Source organism: Astatotilapia calliptera, chromosome 11 (assembly GCF_964374335.1).
Source record: "Astatotilapia calliptera chromosome 11, fAstCal68.1, whole genome shotgun sequence".
Lineage (NCBI taxonomy): Eukaryota > Metazoa > Chordata > Actinopteri > Cichliformes > Cichlidae > Astatotilapia > Astatotilapia calliptera.
Genome location: NC_137432.1, coordinates 22,737,962 through 22,760,197, shown reverse-complemented (window position 1 = coordinate 22,760,197; position 22,236 = coordinate 22,737,962). Strand labels below are relative to the sequence as shown.

Here is a 22,236-nt window from a genome sequence, read left to right as displayed (position 1 = left end):
CTGCACCGAGGCTGACAAGAAAGCTGTTCAGAGAGTCATTAAATCAACATAGAGGACAACCAGCTACCTTCACTCGAGCAGGTCTACAGACAATCAAGGTCCAAACGGCAATCTATCCATCTGTAGCACTCAGAGACAGGCTTCAAATTTCATTGTACTCCCATATAATCAAAAATAAAGGCATTCTATTCTAAAATATAAGAAAATAAGAGTAGCTTTTGCACAGTGCTGTAGCTTAGACTGGATTACGTCTGTCTAATCTGTATTTGTGAAGGAGTGTGTGAGCTAAATCCTCTTTTATACACATTTTATACTACATTATGTTACTGTGGGAGTATAAATCTGACCTTATTCTGTATTTTATGAATACTGAGTAATTTAAAAAGAACTTTTACAGCATTATGCAATTCAGTAGAAACGTCCTGGCATAAATAATTTAAGAGTGACTTTGTTGACACTGTGAGATGTGTTGAGTCTTCTCAGAGCTTATAATTTGTGGCGCTCTTGCATCAGAAAGCCCTCATTAAAGGGGCACTGCAGTGATTTAGTAGTGCATTTTTACATAGTACTGAGGCTTCAGAGACGCAGGTTAGAAAAAAAACAAACACACAAAAACTGTGACCGAGACTGTTACAAGAGCGCCTTTCATCAGATCCCGCCTGACTGGTTCATACACACGTCTTTCATCATAGTCTTTATTTAACAAACATCTCGCAGAGCCTCCGAAGACAATAGTCAACTGTCTGCAAAAGCCGCGCAGCTCTCGCCGCGACTAGTAAACAGAGTTTGACATGCTAAATCAGAGGCAGGTTACTTAAAAATAAAGAGGGAACGTTAGCTAAACAAACACTGGCTGTCCAAACAAACGCCACAAACAAACAGCTGTTAGATTGCTGAAGAAATTCAAAAGAAACTGACAGCAGACCGCATGCATGTATGCAAATAATTACGCTTTCCAGGAGTTTAACTGCAAGTAAACAGAATCATTAGCAGTGACATTTGGAAGGGATAAATGGTAAGCTCGAGTTATTCATGTTATTGGGCAAATAATAAATAAAACACATTTTAAATATTTACTTATTTGTTACACTTTGCTCCAGAATGCACTCGACCATCTCGCTTCTGTTTTTCTCGTGTAATCTTAGCTTTGTAAACCAAATATTTAAGGCGTGTTTAAAGGTTGCAATTGTGTTATTCAGCTCTCCCATACACCACAAAAATGCACAAATAGGTTTGCACGTTACAGCAAACGTGTAAGCTTGCCAGATAGAGATCGTTTAAACTGGTTGAGTGCAAACTGTCTCACAACTCTTTCTACAAATTGACCTAAAAAACAGTGACAGGTACTTTCACACCTAAGTCCAGCTAAAACAGTTGTTTTTCACTTTTGGGGCAGTTCGATTGGAGAGGTGTGATCATTCACGTACAGATAGACCCCCCGCTTTTTTTTTTCTTTTTTTTTTTTAGAAAAAAGGTCCTCACAACAATCCGAAATAAGTTTATTTGTGATGAGCACGGGCTCTTGACCTCGATGCAACTACCGGGTGACCTGGAGTTTGAGCTCCTGTAGCCAGGTGTGCTGTAATGTAGCAGGGCTCACAAACTGCCGTCCTAAACACCTGACTTTCCTCTCACCTCTGCTTTGCCAGCTATATCTTAACACCCAGTGGGCTGAACTTTCACACATCCCTTGCAGTGGCACATCATAATTACCTGCTACCTTTTTTCCTCAAAAAGAAACCACAGCATAGGGAGAATTTACAAAATTTACAAACTGCAGGTATGAAAACGTTGATCTGTAACTGTGCTGTCTTCTGATGCCAAGTACCTTAAACACACTGTGCTCATAGGAATAGTAATTGCTACAACAAGCCCCATTAACAAGAACACGCTACAGATTTTTCTACTAATGGCCAGAGCTGATCATCGGATGCAGTAATCTGAGCCAACAGGGTGGGAAAATGAGCGTCCTCCCACTGAAAGCCTTCAGTAATCGCACGGTTGCACGGGGAGCAGCTAGCGCCATTCCATCTGCGTTGTAAATGAGATCTAAATGAAATCTAATGCCGTATTCAGCAGGGAACCACATTGATTGAAAGGGGAAGGTGCCCAGGAAATAAACTGCGAGGAGAGAAGGGGGGAGAAAGACACGGGTGGGTTCCAATACGCAACATTTGAGTTATTTCAACATTTCTACACACAATAATCAGGCAGATTTGAACTGCGCAGTCTGTGTGAAACTTCAGTAACAGTAATTAAAACTACGATGTGAGGACATCTAACCGGCAGCCAGGAGGACTGAGAGCGAAGGAGGAGAACAGGAAACTGTACCACTTCTTTGTCTTCAGCTCGTTTCGCAGCTCCCTGCTGATCTTCTCACTTCCTCTCACACCACTTGGGTTATCGTATTAATTTAATTGGCAACACAGCACTACAGGTGAAAAAGACCCATAGGGGCTGGGGTAATTTCTTTTCAGCTATTGTGTTAGCCGCTCACTATCAACAGTACAGCTAGAGTGCCATGTCCTCGAGCTGTCTCTATCAGTTTAACACATTAAATGTAGATATTCTTCTGTTGAAATGATCTTTAATGTCCTTTTCCTTCGCATAAAAAATCTGTACATGTGTAGCGAACAGATTTTATTTTGCAATAATCATGTTTTGCATTTACTGTATTAGAAAAGAAAGCAAGGAAGGACCAAGTACTGAGGAAATGTGATAAGAATATATCGTACATATTGTAATATATTGTTGCTAAGTAGCGAATGGGAATTTTTAGCTCTAAAAATTGTTTTGGCATAAAAATATTTCAAACTTTTTTTAATATCACTGTGATAGTGTTAATGAATACCATAAAACCTAAGATAAATATCGCTTCGGGGCGGGAAAAGTATTAAACGAGGGAAAAACTCAATTTCACACATCAAAAGGTGAATAAACTGAGTTTAGGTGGCTTTCTCCTCGACTGCATTGCTACTTGTGCTCTCGGAGGAAAAACGGAAGATGGGAATTAAAAGGCAGAGGCATGAGGAGGGCATAGAGAAAGGAGATGGAGTGAGAGTGAAATAAGATGAAAGAATGATGAGAGGAAAAAGAAGCGAGGGAGCGGTATCTCACAGAAACTCGCATGACCTGCAGCTATTTGCCGCAGCCAGTCATGAGTTTTCTTACGACAATTATTAGAACAAACTGACTTACACGCGTGCGCGCATGCGAGCGCGCACACACAAACACTCAGGCACACGGGGAGATTAACAACAACGCAACGCCATATTTTACAAGATACCTTGGAGGAGAGCGTGTGATAGCTAGACAGGATTATGATTGATACCAGCATGCCTGGTTGTGTAACGGCTGCTGGATAGGTAGGCCAAGCTACCTGCATGTTGTTACTGTGTTGCTATGCTGTTGCCACAACACTAAAAATCAACAATATGAACAGGTGATCCCAAAGTCTGTCATTTTTTGATTTACTTCTTCGCTTCTCTCTTAAATCGCTGCCAACAGATTTCACATTATACACACGATCAATTTAATCATATAACTCCAAATCGGAGCAACACAACGACAAACAGGAAGCACTTCCAAACGGGCAGGGGCTATCTGAATACGGGATATCTAAAGAGGCCCCGCTTTTCTGAATGAATTTTATACTTTTTGTTGTAAATTTTCAAGAAACTCTGTGTTCTCTGCTCATCTGGGTGAAAACGGCATGAAATGTGTGAAATGAATATTCATGTCGTTGTTTAGCAGGATCAGCAGCTTGCCAAGCCAGCTGGCGCTGTGAAGTTAACTGCGCTGAATATCATTTCACTTGGTTAGCCACTTTTGATGCTGCACAGTCGCACTGCCATCTATATCAATATCATTGGTCAGCCAGCTGACGCGTTCAAAGAATAATGCTGATGATCTTCTACCATATGCGTTTTTTTTAAAAATTGCAAGCAAATCCAATACAAGCGTGTCGTATCCATGTTTGCAATAATCCACTGCTGAAAATACAGCGAGCAGCATTAATAGGAAGTTGTTATTCCATATTTTCAGTCACTTAATATTTCAGACTAATAACTAATACATTGTTGCTTGTTTATGAATTTATGAACTCTGCTTTAACTTCAATGAGACGTTGAAGGCAAATAATCTGATTTCCTTGATTTGGTACTAAAGTGATCAAAATCAGAGTCTGTCGCTGTTTTTGTGAATCGAGCTGCAACAGACAGATGTGTCTTACACTTCCTGAACTTCCTGTGTGTATTACTCACCAAGCTCATCAATTTTTAGGCCTGGTCTAAGCGTGTAGACTCCATCTGTAGGCCCTGGCTCATCGTCCACATCAGAAGCTGTGTGTGAGAGAGAGAGAGAGAGAGAGAGAGAGAGAGAGAGTGAAAAGTAATTGAGCTGAAAAAAAAGGGAGCAGGGGTTAAACTATTGCTCCAACCAAGAGGACTTTAATTACTTCCAACATGACATCCAATAGAGTGGCATGACAAGGGTGCAGGGTTGAAAAACCCCACAGCATGCCGACTGACAAGCCACAATATCACAAGAAGCCCTGACAAAAAGATAGAGAGAGACGGGGAAAAGAGGGAATGTGAGGAGAGGCAGATCAAACTGAAGAGAGTCAGTGTGTGAAAAGGGATGGAGAGTGATGGAGTTGTGGGGGTGAAAGAGGGAGGAGAGGTTAATACTACAAAGGACCGGACAGGCCAGGGATCAAAGTCTGTGTGTGTGTGTGTGTGTGTGTGTGTGTGTGTGTGTGTGTGTGTGTGTGTGTGTGTGTGTGTGTGTGTGTGTGTGTGTGTGTGTGTGTGTGTGTGTGTAAAGTGAGTGAGAGCGGGTCGAGAGATTGAAGGGTGGCAGGAGAGCGAGAGAGGATAACACTACATATACATAGCCACCCACTGACCGCACACGGCAATAAATGGATTCTGACAGGGAGAGAGGGAGGAGGGGTGGAAGAGAGAGGGAGAGGAGTGGAGAGGAAGCAGGAGGGGGTTGAGGGCCTTCAAAGCTGAAGCTGCTCCCTTTTTTTGCTGCTGTAAAGAGAGGGAGAGAGAGAGAAAGTGAAAGAAGAGTGAGACGGGGAAGAAGAGAAAAAAGAGGAGCTGGGACGTGGGGGGCTATGCTGTGAGTGAAAATGCTGCAGGAGACTCAGCAGCAGTATTAATAGCTCTGCCTGTTTTAGGCTGTATTTAGATTGTGTGTGCATCTGTATGCAGAGAGTGTGTGAGTTCGTTGGGAGCCTGGTGCTTTCCAGATGGGCAGAGTGGCCAGATGGGTCCAGGTAAAGCCTGCGAACAAGTCCAAGCATTATAGGTCAAACATCACCCCCCCCCAAACACAAAGCAGGAGACTTACCCGTGGAGCAGCAGACGTACACTCGTAGTCTCAGACAGGCGCGTCCGTGGTGATGAGTGGGCGTGGCTGCACAACAAAATAACACACAATAAATTAAATGCCGTGTGCACTTTTGTTACAGAGCTTGTACTTAAATATAGCCAGAATTAACCGTTTGGGTCACTATTATCATGCATTTGTTAAATAGAAAAACAATCAGCCAGATGTTATGTTACTACTACTTGACTAATCAACCGGCTGGCAATCAGCGACACAAAACAATGACTCGAGAAGGTGGGTAGAATGTTTTATTGCATGCGGCTCACTGTGGTGTATAGTTAAGTGTTGGATTTTTCATGTGAAGCAGTGAGAGCAGTGGTCTGAAAATGTTAGGATGGCACATGATTCTTGTAGATTTGCTCACTTACCTACCAGAATCCTACGTTAATATTACCAAACCCACAAATACACACAAATATGTACAGGAGTAAATGAGTACTGCACCGATTATACAGTCAGTAATATCTGTTTTGGCACTGTTTTATGACAGGCTAAAAGTTCATTATTTATACAGTGGCTTGTTGGCACAAGGTGCTGCAAGTTAATTTGATTAGCAATCAACAAAATGGATGAGCCTGCACGGCTGCAGGGCGATATGATTAAATGTGAGGCTGCAATTTGTCATCCCCATATTACTCGAGGACATGACTTGGATGATCGAGCCGAATATTCAAAGATAAAAGTTATATGTGTAATATTGTAACGAGCAGGGTTTTTTTTAACCTGCTGCTCTGACCTCAATAACATCGTTCTTTAATATTTATATCTAGACATTTACGACATTAGTGAAATTTCTTTTATAAGATATACAGGAGGTTCGATTCCACTCACAGATGTAGTAATATTCCTGGCCGACGTGGAACTCGTAGCCCAGCGAGAAGGCGCTGTAGCGCTGGAACTTCTCGGAGAACTTGATGGGCGCGTGGGGGGCGTGAGGCCGGTTACACTCCCACCGCTTGAAGCCCATCTGGGGATCACAGCTCCTGTAACCGCGGTAGCTGACCATGTAGAGGACGTACTGCTCTCCGGTGCCCACCATGCGCTGGCTGTCGTTGTAATGAGGGCAATAGATGTCCAGGTAGTCGTTGACGTTCACCTGCATTGTGTAGCCCTCCCTACGCAGACTGGACAAGCAGAGAAGCAGCAGAGATTAAATTATTAAACACTCAAAACAGCTACATATAAATATTACTTGAAATTCTGGCACTTTCTGTCATCATTTACATCATTTTTTTGAAATCAGTGCCATTGCAAAGCTGAACAGAGGTGTTGATGAACACACATTTTACACTCTTTATATTATGAGTGCTAATTTTTGAGTATGTTCGTACACAGATGACACAAACAAACATAAACATGCTTTGGGCATTTCCTCAACACTCAGTATCACATACATCACTGCACAGCAGCAGCAGCGATGTAACATCTCAGATCACTGCACGGGATTTTGTCTTTCGGATGCTTTCTGCTTGAACAATCACCGGGCGTAACACAAATCTTTGTTTCAGAGGTATCGAGTTATTAATACCAGTAAGCGGGTGTGTGCTTAAGGGGGCGAGGGTGTGTATTCGTGGCTGCGGGGCTGCTGCATGCAAAGAATGCGGAGCTGGCTCTTCAGAATGGACTCAAGGCCCCAGGGCCACAGCTCCTTCTCCTGGTGTCAGCGCAGCGTTGTCCCCTAACCCCACTGCTCGTACATCAACCTGAGCGCAACGTTGCACTCACGTCAACCGTCAACGTCCCGGCAACGTTTCTTACCCCCCAAAGCTCATATATCAGCGTCAACCCTAAAAAAGATTCAGCTTGACAGGAAGATAAGGTCTGATTCTGTGTCTGGGAGCTTGTGTGCGCGCCTATGTGTGTGTGTAGTTTCTGTGACAAAGTGAAATAGGTTCTTTCCTGACATCCAAAAGCCCCTTTTTTTCTCCCCATCACAGACACGGGCCCATATCTGTGAGACTGAGACAGGCTGCAGTTGTAAATCATGCACACTCCGATGAGCATGTGCGTACACACATCCGCTCTCGTTCACTCAGACGCTCTAGTGGTGACACCATAAAATCACAAGGGGGCAGCAGTGTGTCATCCTCAGCCCGACTCTGCCTCGCTCCCTCTTTGCCAGTTCTAGGTCATGTCTCCAGGGAGATTATTATTCAATTATTAAATGAAGATCGAAACACTGCTCTCAATGTCTCCTTCTCTCCATCACTTCTTACCGCTCTCTTTAAATCCATCCTGAATTTCTTTTTTCTCTGACCTCTTCATTTTTCTCTCATCTCTTTCTTTCAGAGCAACCTAAGACTAATTGTTCGACATTCATCCTTTACTCCTTTTGCCTCGTCTCCTATCCACCCCTCTCACTTTCACTCATTGCATCACTTAATAGCCTGCAGAGGAGATTTACTTTTTCTGGCATTAGTGGTAGAAAAATGCAGAAAATGCTTTAAGGGAACTATATTTATAGTGAATGCAAAAGAGAGAGACATGGAAAGCAAGCGAGAAAGGACTCGAGTGAGCGATGAGTTTGGTTCCACTAGGGAGGTGTGAATGCAAATTGAGTAGAAGAGGAGTGAAAGCCAGAATAGAGCAGACAAAGAAAAAAGAAAAAAAAAGAAGCAGCAATTGGCGAGTTTTATGATACCAAAGAAAAGCAAGTTTTGAAAGATGAAGTGATAATGGCAGAAAAGAAAGTTAGAGAAAATGAGGGGGAGGGCATCTCAGGGCATCTTGAATAATCTGAAAGCAAATCACTCCTCCAAGATAAAAGATGCCACAGGATTCCCACTGTGTATGTCCTGGTTTGGTGTGTAGTAGGTACGAATGAGCATTTCTCCGAGCGTACAGCGCTGCGATTTGCCAGCCATTTATTTGATATCTTGACATCTTTAGGAGCCCCATCTCTGACACGCACACATGTACGCACATAAAATCCTACATAAGTGACTTAACAGCAAAACCAATCTTATATAAAAGTGGCATCAGATCATATAATAGCCTTTGTTTCACGCCGTGGATAATCGGAAAATCAGACCAATTTCAGAGTGAGATTAAAGAGCAGATAGAGCATTGAGGGGGCTTGCATGATATATCATGCCTGCAGTCTTATTCATATATCACAATAATTATACGGCTCTTGCATAAGCAGAAAGACTGATTGCATTAAACAAAAATGATCCATATTCTGAACTATACACAAGGATTTTTTTATTATTATTACTCGATTAATGACCAACTACGTGACACAGAAGACACGAAAAGCTGAAGAAAAAAAAGCAAAAACCACGCACAATAAATGCAATGTGGCATTTTGAACAATTTTAACAACACAATCAGATTTCATTATATGTTGCTCATATAATAAAAAATACAGTGTGTTTGAATATTCGCTTTAAATGTAGTTATGAATTATGTGAACTGAGACTCTCTCATCAGAAGAATGACCCCGATGAATTTGACAAGTTGAGATAAATTTTAATCAGAAAATATGCAGGTAATAAAAATGAGCCAATAAAGCATGTTTTGGTTTTACTCGAGTGCGTTACACAGTAAGGCATTTTTACATTTTAGTCGATGCATATGTCAGTAAATATAGAAACGTTTCAGTATAAAGCAGTTCAGTTTAACTACGGCTCAAAAGATGTCCAATAATGTGGCCAACAAATAAACAAAAAGCTTTTAAGCTATAATTTACTGCATGAGTGCGACACTGCATTAGAATCCTGGGTCAGCATTTCCAGACGCTGTTAACATGCTTTGCTCACTATATTTTTAACCATAATGGTACACACTAATGTACTCATGTTTTTAGAGAAATGTGTTAATTCTTCTATAAAACACTTTTTTTATTCATTTTTATTTACCAACAAAAAGTCGACTCACAGTTACTGAAATATTGACGACTATCATTCATGTACCAAAACATTCTTTTGAGCAAAGAAGCTGCGATAGTCACGTACCAGCCATATCGTTCCTGCCGTCTGCTTCAAGTCCAAAGAAAATGCAATAAATATTTTAATTTTAAAAACAGATTTCCCTGAGAGTCGTGAGCGAAAGTCGCTCTGGCTGAGAAGACTATCACAAAATGTTCAGCCTCATTTTGGAATTTTCTTTTATTCCTCTCTATGATACCGGAGTTTATTAGATCGTAACGCTTCCTGAAATTCCAAACAAAGAGAGACGCAGCGATACAGCCCAGCAGGTTATGAAAAGTCAGAATGTGCTGCTTGCTGATGCTGCCTCCTGATGCCTCAGTTTCCTTTTGTGTTGAGGCACCACTAATTTCCTCTCTTACAAGTGATACCTGGCTAGGTGACGCTGATAACAGCCAGAGACCTGATGGGACATTTCATCGGCCTGAGCAAAAGTTTCCAAGAGCAAAAGATCACTTGTATACAGATCCGCCAGAGAGATGGAGCGATGGAAAGACGGAGAGAAAGATGAGAAGATTTATAGCATGAGACGAGGGGTAGTTGGGGTTAAAAACAGCAGACTCTAGCAACCAGAGAGCCAAGGGTGATAGCTGGAGGGAGTGAGAGCGAGCAACAGCTAAGAGCAAGATCAAAGTGGGCCTGGATCAATGTCACTACTGTAAAATCACATCAGAGAGTGTGAGGGAGATACAGAGAGAGAGAGAGAGTATGTTGCCTGTATAAATCAGTCATAGGCAACATAATGCCACAGAGTTACCCTCTATCTACTTATTATCTGTGTGGACTGTTGGAGCATCATATATCAATAAAGCACTTGACAGTAAGCGCCATCGTTCCTTTTTGTAACAAGAGCTAGTGGGACTGGCTTACTGTGCTCTTCTGTTGGTTACATGGAAGATTTTGTGGACAGCGGAGGACAATAAGGATAGGTAGAAGCTCAAATATTTAATTCAGCGAGAGGGTCTCCCCCTTAGGACCATGTTTTTTGTGAGAACAGCACATTGGTCAATATGCTGCATAGTGTATGGCACATCTATGTGATTCCCATTACGTGGGATACGTGTCCAGGCATAGCTCCACTATTTCACTGTACCAGCAGTGTTTGATTAACTGCTGAAAATGCTCTCATTTGTTACAATTATTCTAATGCAGGGTATTTTAAACAAGGGATGGTGTGAAAGCTCGCTGATGCCCCGGCTAAGGTGGAAAATGTTACTTATTAAGCATATTTTCCTTATGGCTTATTAAACCTTGCCATGACAGGTAAGCAAATGTGGGAGAACGTTACTTTGTAGCAAATTTTAAAATAAAAGCTCAATTTCAGCAGTGGGCTTGAAAATTGCCATGGAAACAAAAGGAAAGACATTAAAAAACACAATGTAACAGTTAGCAAACATTGTTTCTGGGAATAAACTGTCTTTTTTACTGAAGACACTTTGCCACGTTACAATTAGTTGTACATAGATATATAAAAAAGAATAAAAAAAGAAGAAATCAAAGAATATAAAAGTAATGCTGCTTTGTTTTAGTGTTCTTAGGCTGTGGATCGCCTGGTTTACCATCACGCTATTACAGAAGTTTGTGGCGCTGTCATTACAGTTGTTCTATTAGTCACACCAGTGTTTTTTCTGACATGATTTTATACACCAAGTCAAAATGCTTGCTGCGAAGAAGGCCATCTGATTGATTTTTCCTTATTAGGGGAATCAGATTTACTTTTAGAGATATCTCTGAAAATGCAACCATGACAGACGCACAGTAATTTGGAGACGTTACATTCTGCCCCTTTCAAAACTATGATAGTGTCAAGATAGTTAAAGAAAGGCCAAGTCTGGCTGTAACAAACTTTCCCTCAGTAACTCTGACTCACTTAGTTTCTGAACTAGAGCTTTTGAACTTTAATACAACATGCTCAATCCGTTTGCTATAAATGACACAAAATGTAACATTGTGGGTTCATGTCAAATACATCACACTCATTTGAATATCCGTCGATGTGTACACATGGTAGAAAATTTTTCAGAATAAAAGTTGAGCCGACTTCACGGATGTTACCTCAACTTTGTGAATGTTGTCTGAATGTCCTTGTTAAACTTCCTGGAAAGAAAGAGTTTGTTTTCTCCTACTCTATATCGATTAGATCAAATTTCACTGGGGGGATAACCTCATGTTTTGCTTGGATTCTACCAACTTGGTAATACATGCTGGGGGTTAGCTGAAGCCACAGTAAATACTTCAAATAAGGGTTTACAGTTTTTAAATTCTTTGGCAACTCTTACTCTTACAATGTACTCTGGAGTCCACTGTCTAAGCTCTCATTTGTTAACCTTGGGTGGACATCCCAGACCATCGGGAGTTCAGTACCAAAATTTGGCAAAGATGTACATCTTAAGTTTCCTGATGGTTATCAGTGTAAAACATTTTAATGTCATCATGTTGCCAACATCCACCTAGCAATGGATGAGTTAAATGACCTGTCTTTTTTTTTAAGCTTTTATGCACCTATAATGCCTTGAACAAAAGAATTATATAACTTTTATCATACACCATTTAATTTATATCCACAAAAGTTAAATTATACCTTATATAATATGCCATAAAGCTCCCTGGCAAACAATTAGTAGCAGAAGAAAATGACCTGTGTTTACCTTTTATTACCTACGACACTATTGGTTTATTTCATCACAATAACATCTCATTTATAGCCACAAAACTTGAATAAGACATCCACAACCACCTAGCAATGAGCTAAAATGACCCATTTTTAAGCAACAACTACCCTTGCTATTTTGTTGCCAGCAGCACATAAACCAAACAATATTGTCACACAGTTAGATCTTTAATAATAACACTACTCTGTAAAATATAGTGTTACAGTCACATTTTCTTTTTTACCTAAGTGGGTGTTTTCACCTTTGGAAGGTGGGGAGGAGTGAGGAGTGAGGAGGAAGACAAAAATTTCTCATTTGTCGGTGATTGATGGAAATTAACGTGTTGCAACTCTCTCCGAGTTGTAGCCATGCACAGCTGCCTACTCTCCCACTCTCCAGTTATTTAAAATAAAATTTTGATCTAAATAAAAATTTAACTTCAGGTGCATCAGAAAGCGTCACAGCTGTACCGTCCAATGATAAAAACAACCATCTCCCTGCACGCTGGAGAGATGGTGTTATTTTATTACTTATTAAAGTATGTTTATGTTTTTAAATGCTGACAACAAGGCAAAAATAAATCATTTATGCTTTTTCCCCCTTTGTAGTAATACATTTTTTAAAAAGGATGTCAGACGCTGTATTTTATTAAGCTTTTTAACAACTTTTTTCTTTTTCCATCAACCTTCTTTGAAGATTAACCATTTTGAAGCTGTGCTTCAGCAACACAGCTTTCTATAGTAACTCGGCACAGTGAATGCTAACTTATCTTTGGATTTAAGTATGAAGCATTCAATTTAATTTTTCTAATCATTTGCTGATCAAAAGTGGAAAACCACAGGTGGCTGATTGGGTTGTAAGACTTTAAGTGTGCGTTACTGTTTGCCAAGATAAATCAAGGTTAAAGAAATCAAAAGAGACACACCTGATGGGCACAAGGTAGGGCTGGATTAAAACTTGTCCAGCAGTGTTACAAATGATTGCCAATCAGGACTTAAAAGCCACTTTGCCTCCAGAGGCCAGACTTCTTAATCCCATCTCGGCTCGCTACAGAGATGCTAACATTGTTGCGGGAGGACTCCAATCAGCCAGCGGAGTGGTCGGTGTAATTGAACGGCTCCCCCGGTGAATGGAGACTCCCAGAGATCTGTAGCATCAATGAGGCCCTCATCAAAGGCAGACACGAGTCTTTCCCACTGCCTTGTCATTCTACTCTGCCTTTCCTTCTTTTCTCATCACCTTCATCTTCAATCTGTTTCTGTCTACGTTTAACACCGCATGAGAAGAAGCGCGCAGACAAATTTTGATTAAAAACTTGCGTAGAAGCTTGCTCAAATGATGCCGTCTCATTAAATACTGGTTGCAGATGAATTTATCCCTTTATTTGAATCCAGCTGGATTAGTTGAAGAACATGTACAGTATGTGTGTGTGTGTGTGTGTGTGCCTGAATGTGTGTGTAAAGTGGTGTTTGATAGGGTGTAAGGATTGAAATGGTTCTAAATTCTCCCCGTTAAAATCAATAGCTGTCTTGAGTGTGTCCAACAGCTCCAAATGCTCCCTTTTCTCAAGGCCACTGCACACACTTCCTCTCTCACACACATACAGCCCAGGCCTGCTGAGCGATGTTTCATCGTTGGTAATTGATCAAAATATTACAGGTAACAGGATTTATTCCCAGGTGGCCTCTCACACACACACACACACACACACACACACACACACACACACACACACACACACACACACACACGCACACACAAAGCACCGAAATGATCACACAAGTAGCATTGTCCAAATCACTCCCTCTTTTGCTTAATTTCTCAGCTCTCATTTGACTTTTTCGCTGTCCTGTCCGCTCACTCCGTCTCCCTTCTTCCCTTCCTCTCGGTGTCTGTGGATATTGACTGCACGGTGAGAGAGAGAAACTGTCCCAGCAGCACAAAACCTAATGGCGAGCGTTATTAGCCCTTTGAACCGAGCCGTCTCGCTCGCACACAGAGCCACATTCGGCGAACACACTCCCACACCATTATGTATAATAATAAGCATGTTCTCTTCCACACGTGTGTTTCTGCAATCAATCATACATGCGCTTTTTGTGGCTCTTGTTCAAACACTCGTGACACAGATGGATGAATGTGAGGAAATTAAAATGAACAAACGCACATGGAACACCAGATGGCAAAAGCCGAGGTCGGAAAAAAAACAAAAAGAGGGAAAAAAAAACACATGCTGAATAAGACAAAAGGCAAAAAAAAAACCAGATCAGAGACGAAGGCGGATAAAAGCGTGAACGACAACACGAGGAAGGAGGAAAGACAGAATACTTCAATTAAGAAAAATGTTGTTTAACCTGTGAGTAAGACCGGGACTTGTGGTCTTTACCTTAATTTGCGTGTTTATTGATTTTGTTTTCAGCTTTAATTTATTGTCCATTTCACCACCATCCCACCCACACAGCCTATTTTACGCTCCAAAGACTTTCTTCACTTTAAGGCTTCTTTTATCTCCCAAACCCCAAGTGTCACCCTCCATGTGTCTGCCAATACAAACCCATCTTTCCTTCTTATTCTGTCACTTTGTTGCCATCAATCCACCCTGCGTTGCTCTATCCCTCTGTTTCCCCACATCTCCCTCTGTCTCTGTTCCTAAAGCCCTTACATGAGCAATAGTGATCCCATCAGACACTGGGCCAGCAGAGGCAAAGAGACGCACTGAGAGCAGAGAGTGTATGTTCCCTAAGCTCTCCCATGATTGATAGTGATCCTGTCTGATGGCTGTGTATAGACTCAGCACTCAGTGAGACATTACCCTCTGACCCAGCTATTGATTCTTGCGTTCCCCGCCCCAAACACACAACTCTAGCCTTGACCCCCAAACACTCATGCTGTGTGTACAGTCCTACAGATTGATAGTTTTGCGGTGTCCTGTGAAACCTGATCAATCTGCTGCATAACAATCGCTCTCCCTGCCTGCCTCAGCCCACTTCCTGGCCGAGTCACACGGCACCAATGTCCTGTTGACTGATGTGTTTGGGTCAGGGAGGCTTGAATATCAGGGCTGTGGGGAAAAGAGCTCCAGCACTGGGATAAACGGTTCTCAACAACAACAAAAACATTACTCAGATCCCTCTCTTGAGCCACTTTAATAAGGGATCCGGGGCAAGAAACGCTGCTTGCCAGGCGTAGGGACAATGTAGAATGAGAAGAAATGCCATCCATCAAGCAGAGCAGGGTCAGGCAGATAATTCTTTATCTGCTTGAACTTGTTTTAACCTACTTGAACTGTAAGGTGGGTGGGGTCTACCATATAGAAGCTGGAGCTACTTAACCAAACTCTTTAAAACTCAGTGAGTTGATTTTCTGTGCCATACCCAGCTGTGCTGCTCTGTGAGACCAACTCGGGTGATGCAAGAAAAAGTATCCCTCAACGAGCACTTCAAACAAGGTGAAACAAAAGCTCAGAAGAATTTAAAACCCTTATATGACCCTCAGCCAATATCGCAAACTCAAGTTAAAACCAGAGAGACTATATTTCACCATTGTAAGTCAAAGGAGGCAAAGCCACAAAGAAAAAAAGAAACCGAGAGAAGTGCCAACCGAGCTCCAGCCTAATGGGCTGCCAAGACAAAACCACAGCTGGCTTTCAACATTAGTCTCCATGACGACTGAAGAAGCCCTTGCTATGGTGCTATTGTAGCAAAAAAAAGAAGAAGAAAAAAATAGGAGAGGGGGCGGACTACAGGGGTTCATTGCTTTGTGCAAAAAACCCATCCCCTCTTTATCCACCATCTCCCCTCTGTGTCTCTAATGGCTAATTAAGTACCACTTATTACTCTTTGCCATTATCACAAATCATCAGCTATTACTGTGGCAAATTTGGTTTCACACTGTTTTTAGGTGGAGAGTTTCTTTTGTTACGTCTCAGTCCGGCTGCAAAATGAACATAAAAATAAAGGCTAAAAGCAGTGGGAGAGAGCAGGGGTGTGTTTTTAACGGCTACAGGCAAAACTCGAGTCGGTCACGTCCTTTACGACCAGTCAGACATACAGTGCTTCACTTGTACATAACGGGGGGAGGGGATTGCCCCAAAGAGAAGCGCTTTTTCCCGAAAATGTACAATTAACTTACCAAGACATGGCAACATATTTTAATTTTTTACGGACAAACCGGATTAAATATTGATATTTTTATTAAACACAAAGTCGAGCTAAATGGATTCAGCTGACGGGGTTGACTTGCCAGATTTACTCCTTTATGACTCATCGAGGTGGGCGCTTATAAAAAATATATGAGGGAAAAGTTGAGAAAAGTTTACCAACATGAGATGGAGAAGAAACTGATTGGGAAGGAGGGATAGGCAGAGCAGACAGCGAGAGAGAGCTAATTATGTGAAATGACACAAGAATGATGATGATATACCCACACAATGATAACACAATACAGTGAATAAACACATAACTCATCCTATTTGCCTTTTAGGGGTATCTTTCCTCTTCTATTCCACAGATATTGTCATATGCCCATGATTACTACCTTGAATTGTGCTGGGCATCGCTGTGCTGTGATACGAGGTTTAGATGGCACTATTGCAGTTAGTATATAATGTGTTTCTCTGCGATTCCCACGTCTTCTGAGTACTATGTCATTATAACAAAAAGCCCCCTGTGACCTTTCAATGTTCTCAGTAAAAAAGAAAATAACATCAGAACAAGCAATTATAAGCTTTGTTACTCTCAGGGTAAGATACATCAAAGTGGCGAGACACATAGTGGACTTGGTTGGACAAGCAGGCGCCAGCATGAAGTATTTAAGTGTTTAAAAGCGTCTGGGTATTCTTGTCAGATAGGAGATGACATTGAGCTCTAACATTTCTATTAATGCATTGTGACGGGGAGAATTAATTACATATATTCGCATATACTAGCTCAAAAAGGCCTGAAATTAAAGAATGCAGACTGAAGCGCGGTGCTAATCGAAACAGCAAGCATTCAATTAGCCGTTTAGGAAAGATGGAATCAATGGAGTAAAACAATGAACGGAGAGAAAAAAAACCTGCACAATGTTCTGCCTCACTTGATCTTGAGAGTTTTCTATTTTTATTCTTTATCAAAGCTGAACATAAAAGACAAGCGGAGCACAGATGTTTCAGCGTTAAGACCTTCTCCAGTGTGCGGGCCAAAGTGATAACAGAAACAAACGGATTTTGTTGGGTGATAAATGAGCTAAAAATCTATCAATGCCAGTTTTTTAACTCAACTCGGTGACTGGTGCGGAAACAGAAACTTTGACTTTGGGGAGTATACTTAATCACTCAGCGACTGTGTGCAAGGAAGTGGGGGTGGTCTCTGTTACTCATTGCAACTGTATATGCTTTGCTTCACTATATGCTCAATCATTCCCCCTAATCAGGCCTGAGAAATGCTGAGAGCCAATGGTCAGCTCTGAATGGGGCCTGCTGCACAAAACCTCCTCGCACTCGGGTATAGTGCTTTTCAGAGAAACGCCATTTTAATTTGCAGGACAATAAACCAGTAAAGTGGACTATTTGCACAGTATCACTGCGGTGTTTAGATAATCAAAGGGACACGGGCTAGCCTCGTTTGCCATAGTAATGTAAATGCACTGAAGTACAGTGAGTGAAACTGATAGTGTAGGATTATGAGCTAGAAGCCTTAGATCGTGTGGATTTATAAGCTTATCGTGCATCTGTCTGTGCACGTTTGCAGGTGTCGTTGTCGTTGTCTGATGATGTGGCTGACTCTCTGCTGAACATGAGCAGACTCTGTCAGACTCGACAGTCTATCAGTGCAACATCCGTCTCACATCCCCTCCTACATCCCCCCAAAAGCACACACACACTATCACTCGTTCTGCCCTACTCTCCCTCCTCTGTCTGTCCATCCTTATCAGCGTCCTTCCATCCGTCTCCTGTTCAATTTTTCATTTCAGGTTCAATCTTTCTAACGTCTGCTTACTCCTCCTCTGACGACACCTCTGCCTCCCTTTCTGTCTTCCTCTGTCAATCTGCCCCCACCCCCCCAAACACACACACACACACACACACACACACACACACACACACACACACACACACACACGCTCTCTCATGAAGTCGATACACCTCTCGATGTGGCGGCGACCTGCCAATCATCATGTGACAGTCTGTGCTTTCATCTGGACTTTGTGTTTGTGTGTCTCCCAGGGGTTTACTGAATGCACACATAATAATCACAAAGTGCTTCACAACAAAACACAAGAAATAAAAGTGTAACATATAACAACGTAAAGCAATAGAATTCAACATAAAACAACAAGTTAATTAAGGGCTTGTCTGTATAAAAATGTCTTCAACTGCTTTTTAAAACAGTCAGTGGCGTCTATACAGTGTAATAACAGTGGAAGACAACCTTGGTGCCACTGCCTGAAAAGCCTGATCACCACAGGTTGTGTGGGGCTAGCAGCAACCTCTGGAGCCAACACTGGATTGATATGCGATCTTCTGCTGATGCACAGTCTGAAGGCGATCCAAAGCTGATTTGTTGAAACGACTACAAAGCGCATACTTGGACACAAGTGTACAAGTAGGGATGGGTACCGGTGTCCGGTGCCATGATGGCACCGGTTCTGACATAAACGGTAGTAACCAGACCGAAAAGCAGCGCACATTTCGGTGCTTTATTTCGGTGCTTTTTTTTCCTGAGCTGTGATACACTTCTAGCCAATCATTTTACTTTTCCGAGGATAGTAGGCGGGCCCAGGTACGTACGTTCTTGTAGAGCAGAGCTACAGATTAAAAATGTCCAAGGCGAAGCGGTCAAAAGTTTGGCTGTACTTCACAGCAAAATATGCAAACTCAGCAGCAACAAGCTGATACTGTGATACTGTCAAAGGAGGTAACACCTCAAATCCGATGAAACACCTGGCGACGCATAGCGTTTTTTTTTTAAAGCCCAGAAAGCCCAGAAAGATAGCTTGCTGCGAGACCTCACACCGAGCGCATCTACTGCGGGTGGGTTGCCTGTTATGCAACATCCCCCAAAAACACGAAGAGAGTCCTGGCCCCTAGCCCTGCCAGTGTAGCAGAAATGATGACGGATGATGATGCAGCAGCAGCCGTTCTTTTCTGCGTGAGTAGCTAAATGTTGTTCGTGTGTAATTTACGTTGAGTTGGCTAACCACGTTATTACATTAATGCATGTAAGGTGAACTAGCAAACATCATCATAGCTACATGCGGCTGTCTTCTTGTTTAATGGCAGATACTCCCTTCACCCTGGCCAAAAAGGCTAAAATGACCAAAGAAAAAGTGGAAAACAGTTAAACATGAGAGGTTTTGGACAAAGTTTGTGTTTTTTCCATTGTTTAAGCACTGCTTCCAGCCAAGAGTGATACCATATATGCCCCATAGCTGCAGAAAAGGCTAACATTGATATCTTTTTACAAAAAACAGCTGAACATAAGAGGTTTTTGGACCAATTTTGTGTTCTCCATTCTTTTGAGCACCGTTTGAGCACCGGCACCGTTTCAAAAGTACCGATTTGGCACCGGTATCGGATAAAACCTAAACGATACCCATCCCTATGTACAAGTGGTTCACAAATGCAGAACACCTGCATTTGAAAGGAGTATAAGACTTCTAAAAAATAAAATAGTATCATAAACATGGGAAAAATATCAAGTTTTCTTTTCCTTCTATGTTCTTGTGCGTGTACTTCATGTGACTTAACATCTTTTGCAGAGACTGATGAGAAAAAAAACCAACAATACATCATGGTGATATGGTTTTTCTTTGATGAGCTTTTCTGGGTTTCAGTCTTTTCTCTCATTCTAACTACTGAACTCTTCATCTTTTTATTCCAAAAACAAACTGCAGTTGCTGCTGGAGGCATAAAAAGCATCACATTGCATGTGCCCAGAGGTATTTCTGAAGAGAGAAGAGAAAATGAAAATGGAATCAGTTCAATCACTATTGTGTGTTTTTTGTGTGTTTTCTTATGTGGGAATGGAAAGAAGCAAAGTTAGCATTTTTATGTAAAGACTTCAAGTCAAGTGATGTCCTTTGCATTAAACGACATGCAAACGTACACCTGGTAAACCAATGTTAAATCATGTAACCGATGGCCACATGGGTCCGTTTGAGATCTCGTGCCTTTGCCCAACTTTAAGGTTTATGGACATCTTTCTGAAATGTGTTGTATTTATTCGTACTCGGGCATTTATTCAAAGGGGACAAAGCTGTGGGATGGGTATATGAGCTCTCATAAAGTCAGCCCACGTCCCAGTGCAACATCCTGGCCATATAAGCAATGCCTGCTCTGCTCTGCTTTGCTGCTGGAATATGAAATATGCATGGGCCATAAAGAGCATATGGACCATCCGTCTCAATACGCGCCACAGAAAACCATCAAAAAGATCATTAAACCTAACACACACTGGTGTGCACGCACACACTTACGTACACACCAAATGGCACACAAACATGCACTCCCACGTTGTGCATAATGGTTTATCAGTTTCAACACCAACTTTCTGCTGACAGCGCACACGCAATAACAGTCAAAAGCACGTACACACAGCCGAGCAAATACTTTTTAGGAGAGGGAAGAGATTTGACACTGATTCGTGTACATTTTTCACTCGAAGTTCCTCATGTTGATGTAAAGACATTACAAAGAGCAGCAACATAGCAACAGGCGAAAAGAGTCCTCACACAGAGAAACACAAGCAAATGTCTCGACTGTCTCAAAGACATAAACAAACACACATCCACATGCATGTGCCACCCCACTAAGCTGTCACACTGTCTTTATTTTCTTTGCCACACTTCTGTCAGGCTCTGTCACTGTCAGGCTCTCCGGCCCTCCACTGCAGGGAATTAAAATTTAATATAAGCCACGCAGGGAGGGGAAAAGAGTGAGACACGTGGACAGACAGACAGGCAAACAGATAGACAAACAGACATGTTAGCATACCGGAAGAAGAAGAGGAGAAAGGCATAAAAGAAGCGAGGGCGAAGAGGAAGAAAATGAAAATTATTTGGGCAGAAAGTCCATTTTCATTTATTCAAAATTTACAGAGATGACAACTAAAAACACAGCCTACCACAAAGCACTAGTGCATCCAAATCTATCCATCTCTCTACTTTCATCTCATCCCTTTTTTCGTGCACATCTCTCTAATCTTTAACTACACTATGTGTCAGCGAGGAGTCTGACACTAAGTCAGCGTCAAATTCCATCATCCATGCAGACAGAGACGGGAACACACACAAACAGGACAGCTACAAGACGGGCTTCGTTTCCATCTAATCTCTTTACTCTTTCAGTCAGCCTTCCTTCATCCAGCTTCCCCTAAAAGTTGTCAGCTCAGGTGAGCATAACATCAATCTGCTAATGGGCACTGCTCTCTAGTTACTGCACTCTGCAGGCTAACGAGAGCATTCCAGTCAGCAGAAAGCTCTCGCTTTATTTTATTTGGAAGAGCGAGGTGAGAATACACGGCCGACAAGATGCGAGTGTTTGTTTTCAGACTTTATGTGTATGTGTGGAGGTTCAAAGTTGTAGGAACTCCTGGTTGGAATTAGAGATGGCACGATACCACATTTTTATGTCCGATACCGATACCGATATCATAAATTTGGATATCTGCCGATACCGATATGAATCCGATATAATGTTTTTTAATCAACAAAACTGTTTTTTTTTTAAATATCTTGCTGCATTTTGTATAAGTTCATACTCAAGTTTAAAACAACAACTACACTAAAGCTATTCTGTTATACCTATATGCAAAAAAAAAATATTTCATAGTTCAGCAATACTGATCAATCTAATAAACTTAAACCTACACCATCCTCCCTATTCTGGTATTTTAAAGAGTACTTAGCGTAAATATTAAGCAACCTAATTAATAGGGTTCCAACTCCCAGCAACAACAAAAATAAATAAATAAAAAATAGGGAACCACCCCTCACACTCCACCTCATGATGCTTAATCAACGTAATCAACCTTAATTTGATGCAGTGTGAAAAAAAATGCACAGAAATCAATTATTTTTCAAGAAATATTAAATAGATTCAACATCTTTCTTCAACAAAATTGCAGACTGCACAGATGGTACCTTCCCAAAGGAAAAAGTACTATAGCTTACTAGGGTATATATATTAGACTTAATAGTTACTATATACAGTAATTGACTTCTATTCATTTTACATCAAATTAAAACTTTGTGTGTCAGATAATTATTTATTAAAAGCT

General features: G+C 41.5%; 1 protein-coding gene across 2 annotated transcripts in view; it reads right to left on the bottom strand.

The window, feature by feature from the left end:
* The window catches only part of efna3b (ephrin-A3b), a 71,234-nt gene that overhangs the window by 4,814 nt on the left and 44,184 nt on the right, over nt 1-22,236 (bottom strand). For both annotated transcript variants that reach the window (XM_080308310.1, XM_026183650.2), the window contains 3 exons: nt 6,229-6,521; nt 5,359-5,424; nt 4,263-4,340 (listed from right to left, as the gene is read on the bottom strand). In XM_080308310.1, the coding sequence (XP_080164436.1) occupies nt 4,263-4,340; nt 5,359-5,424; nt 6,229-6,521 (437 nt within the window). The remainder of the gene's footprint in view (nt 1-4,262; nt 4,341-5,358; nt 5,425-6,228; nt 6,522-22,236) is intronic.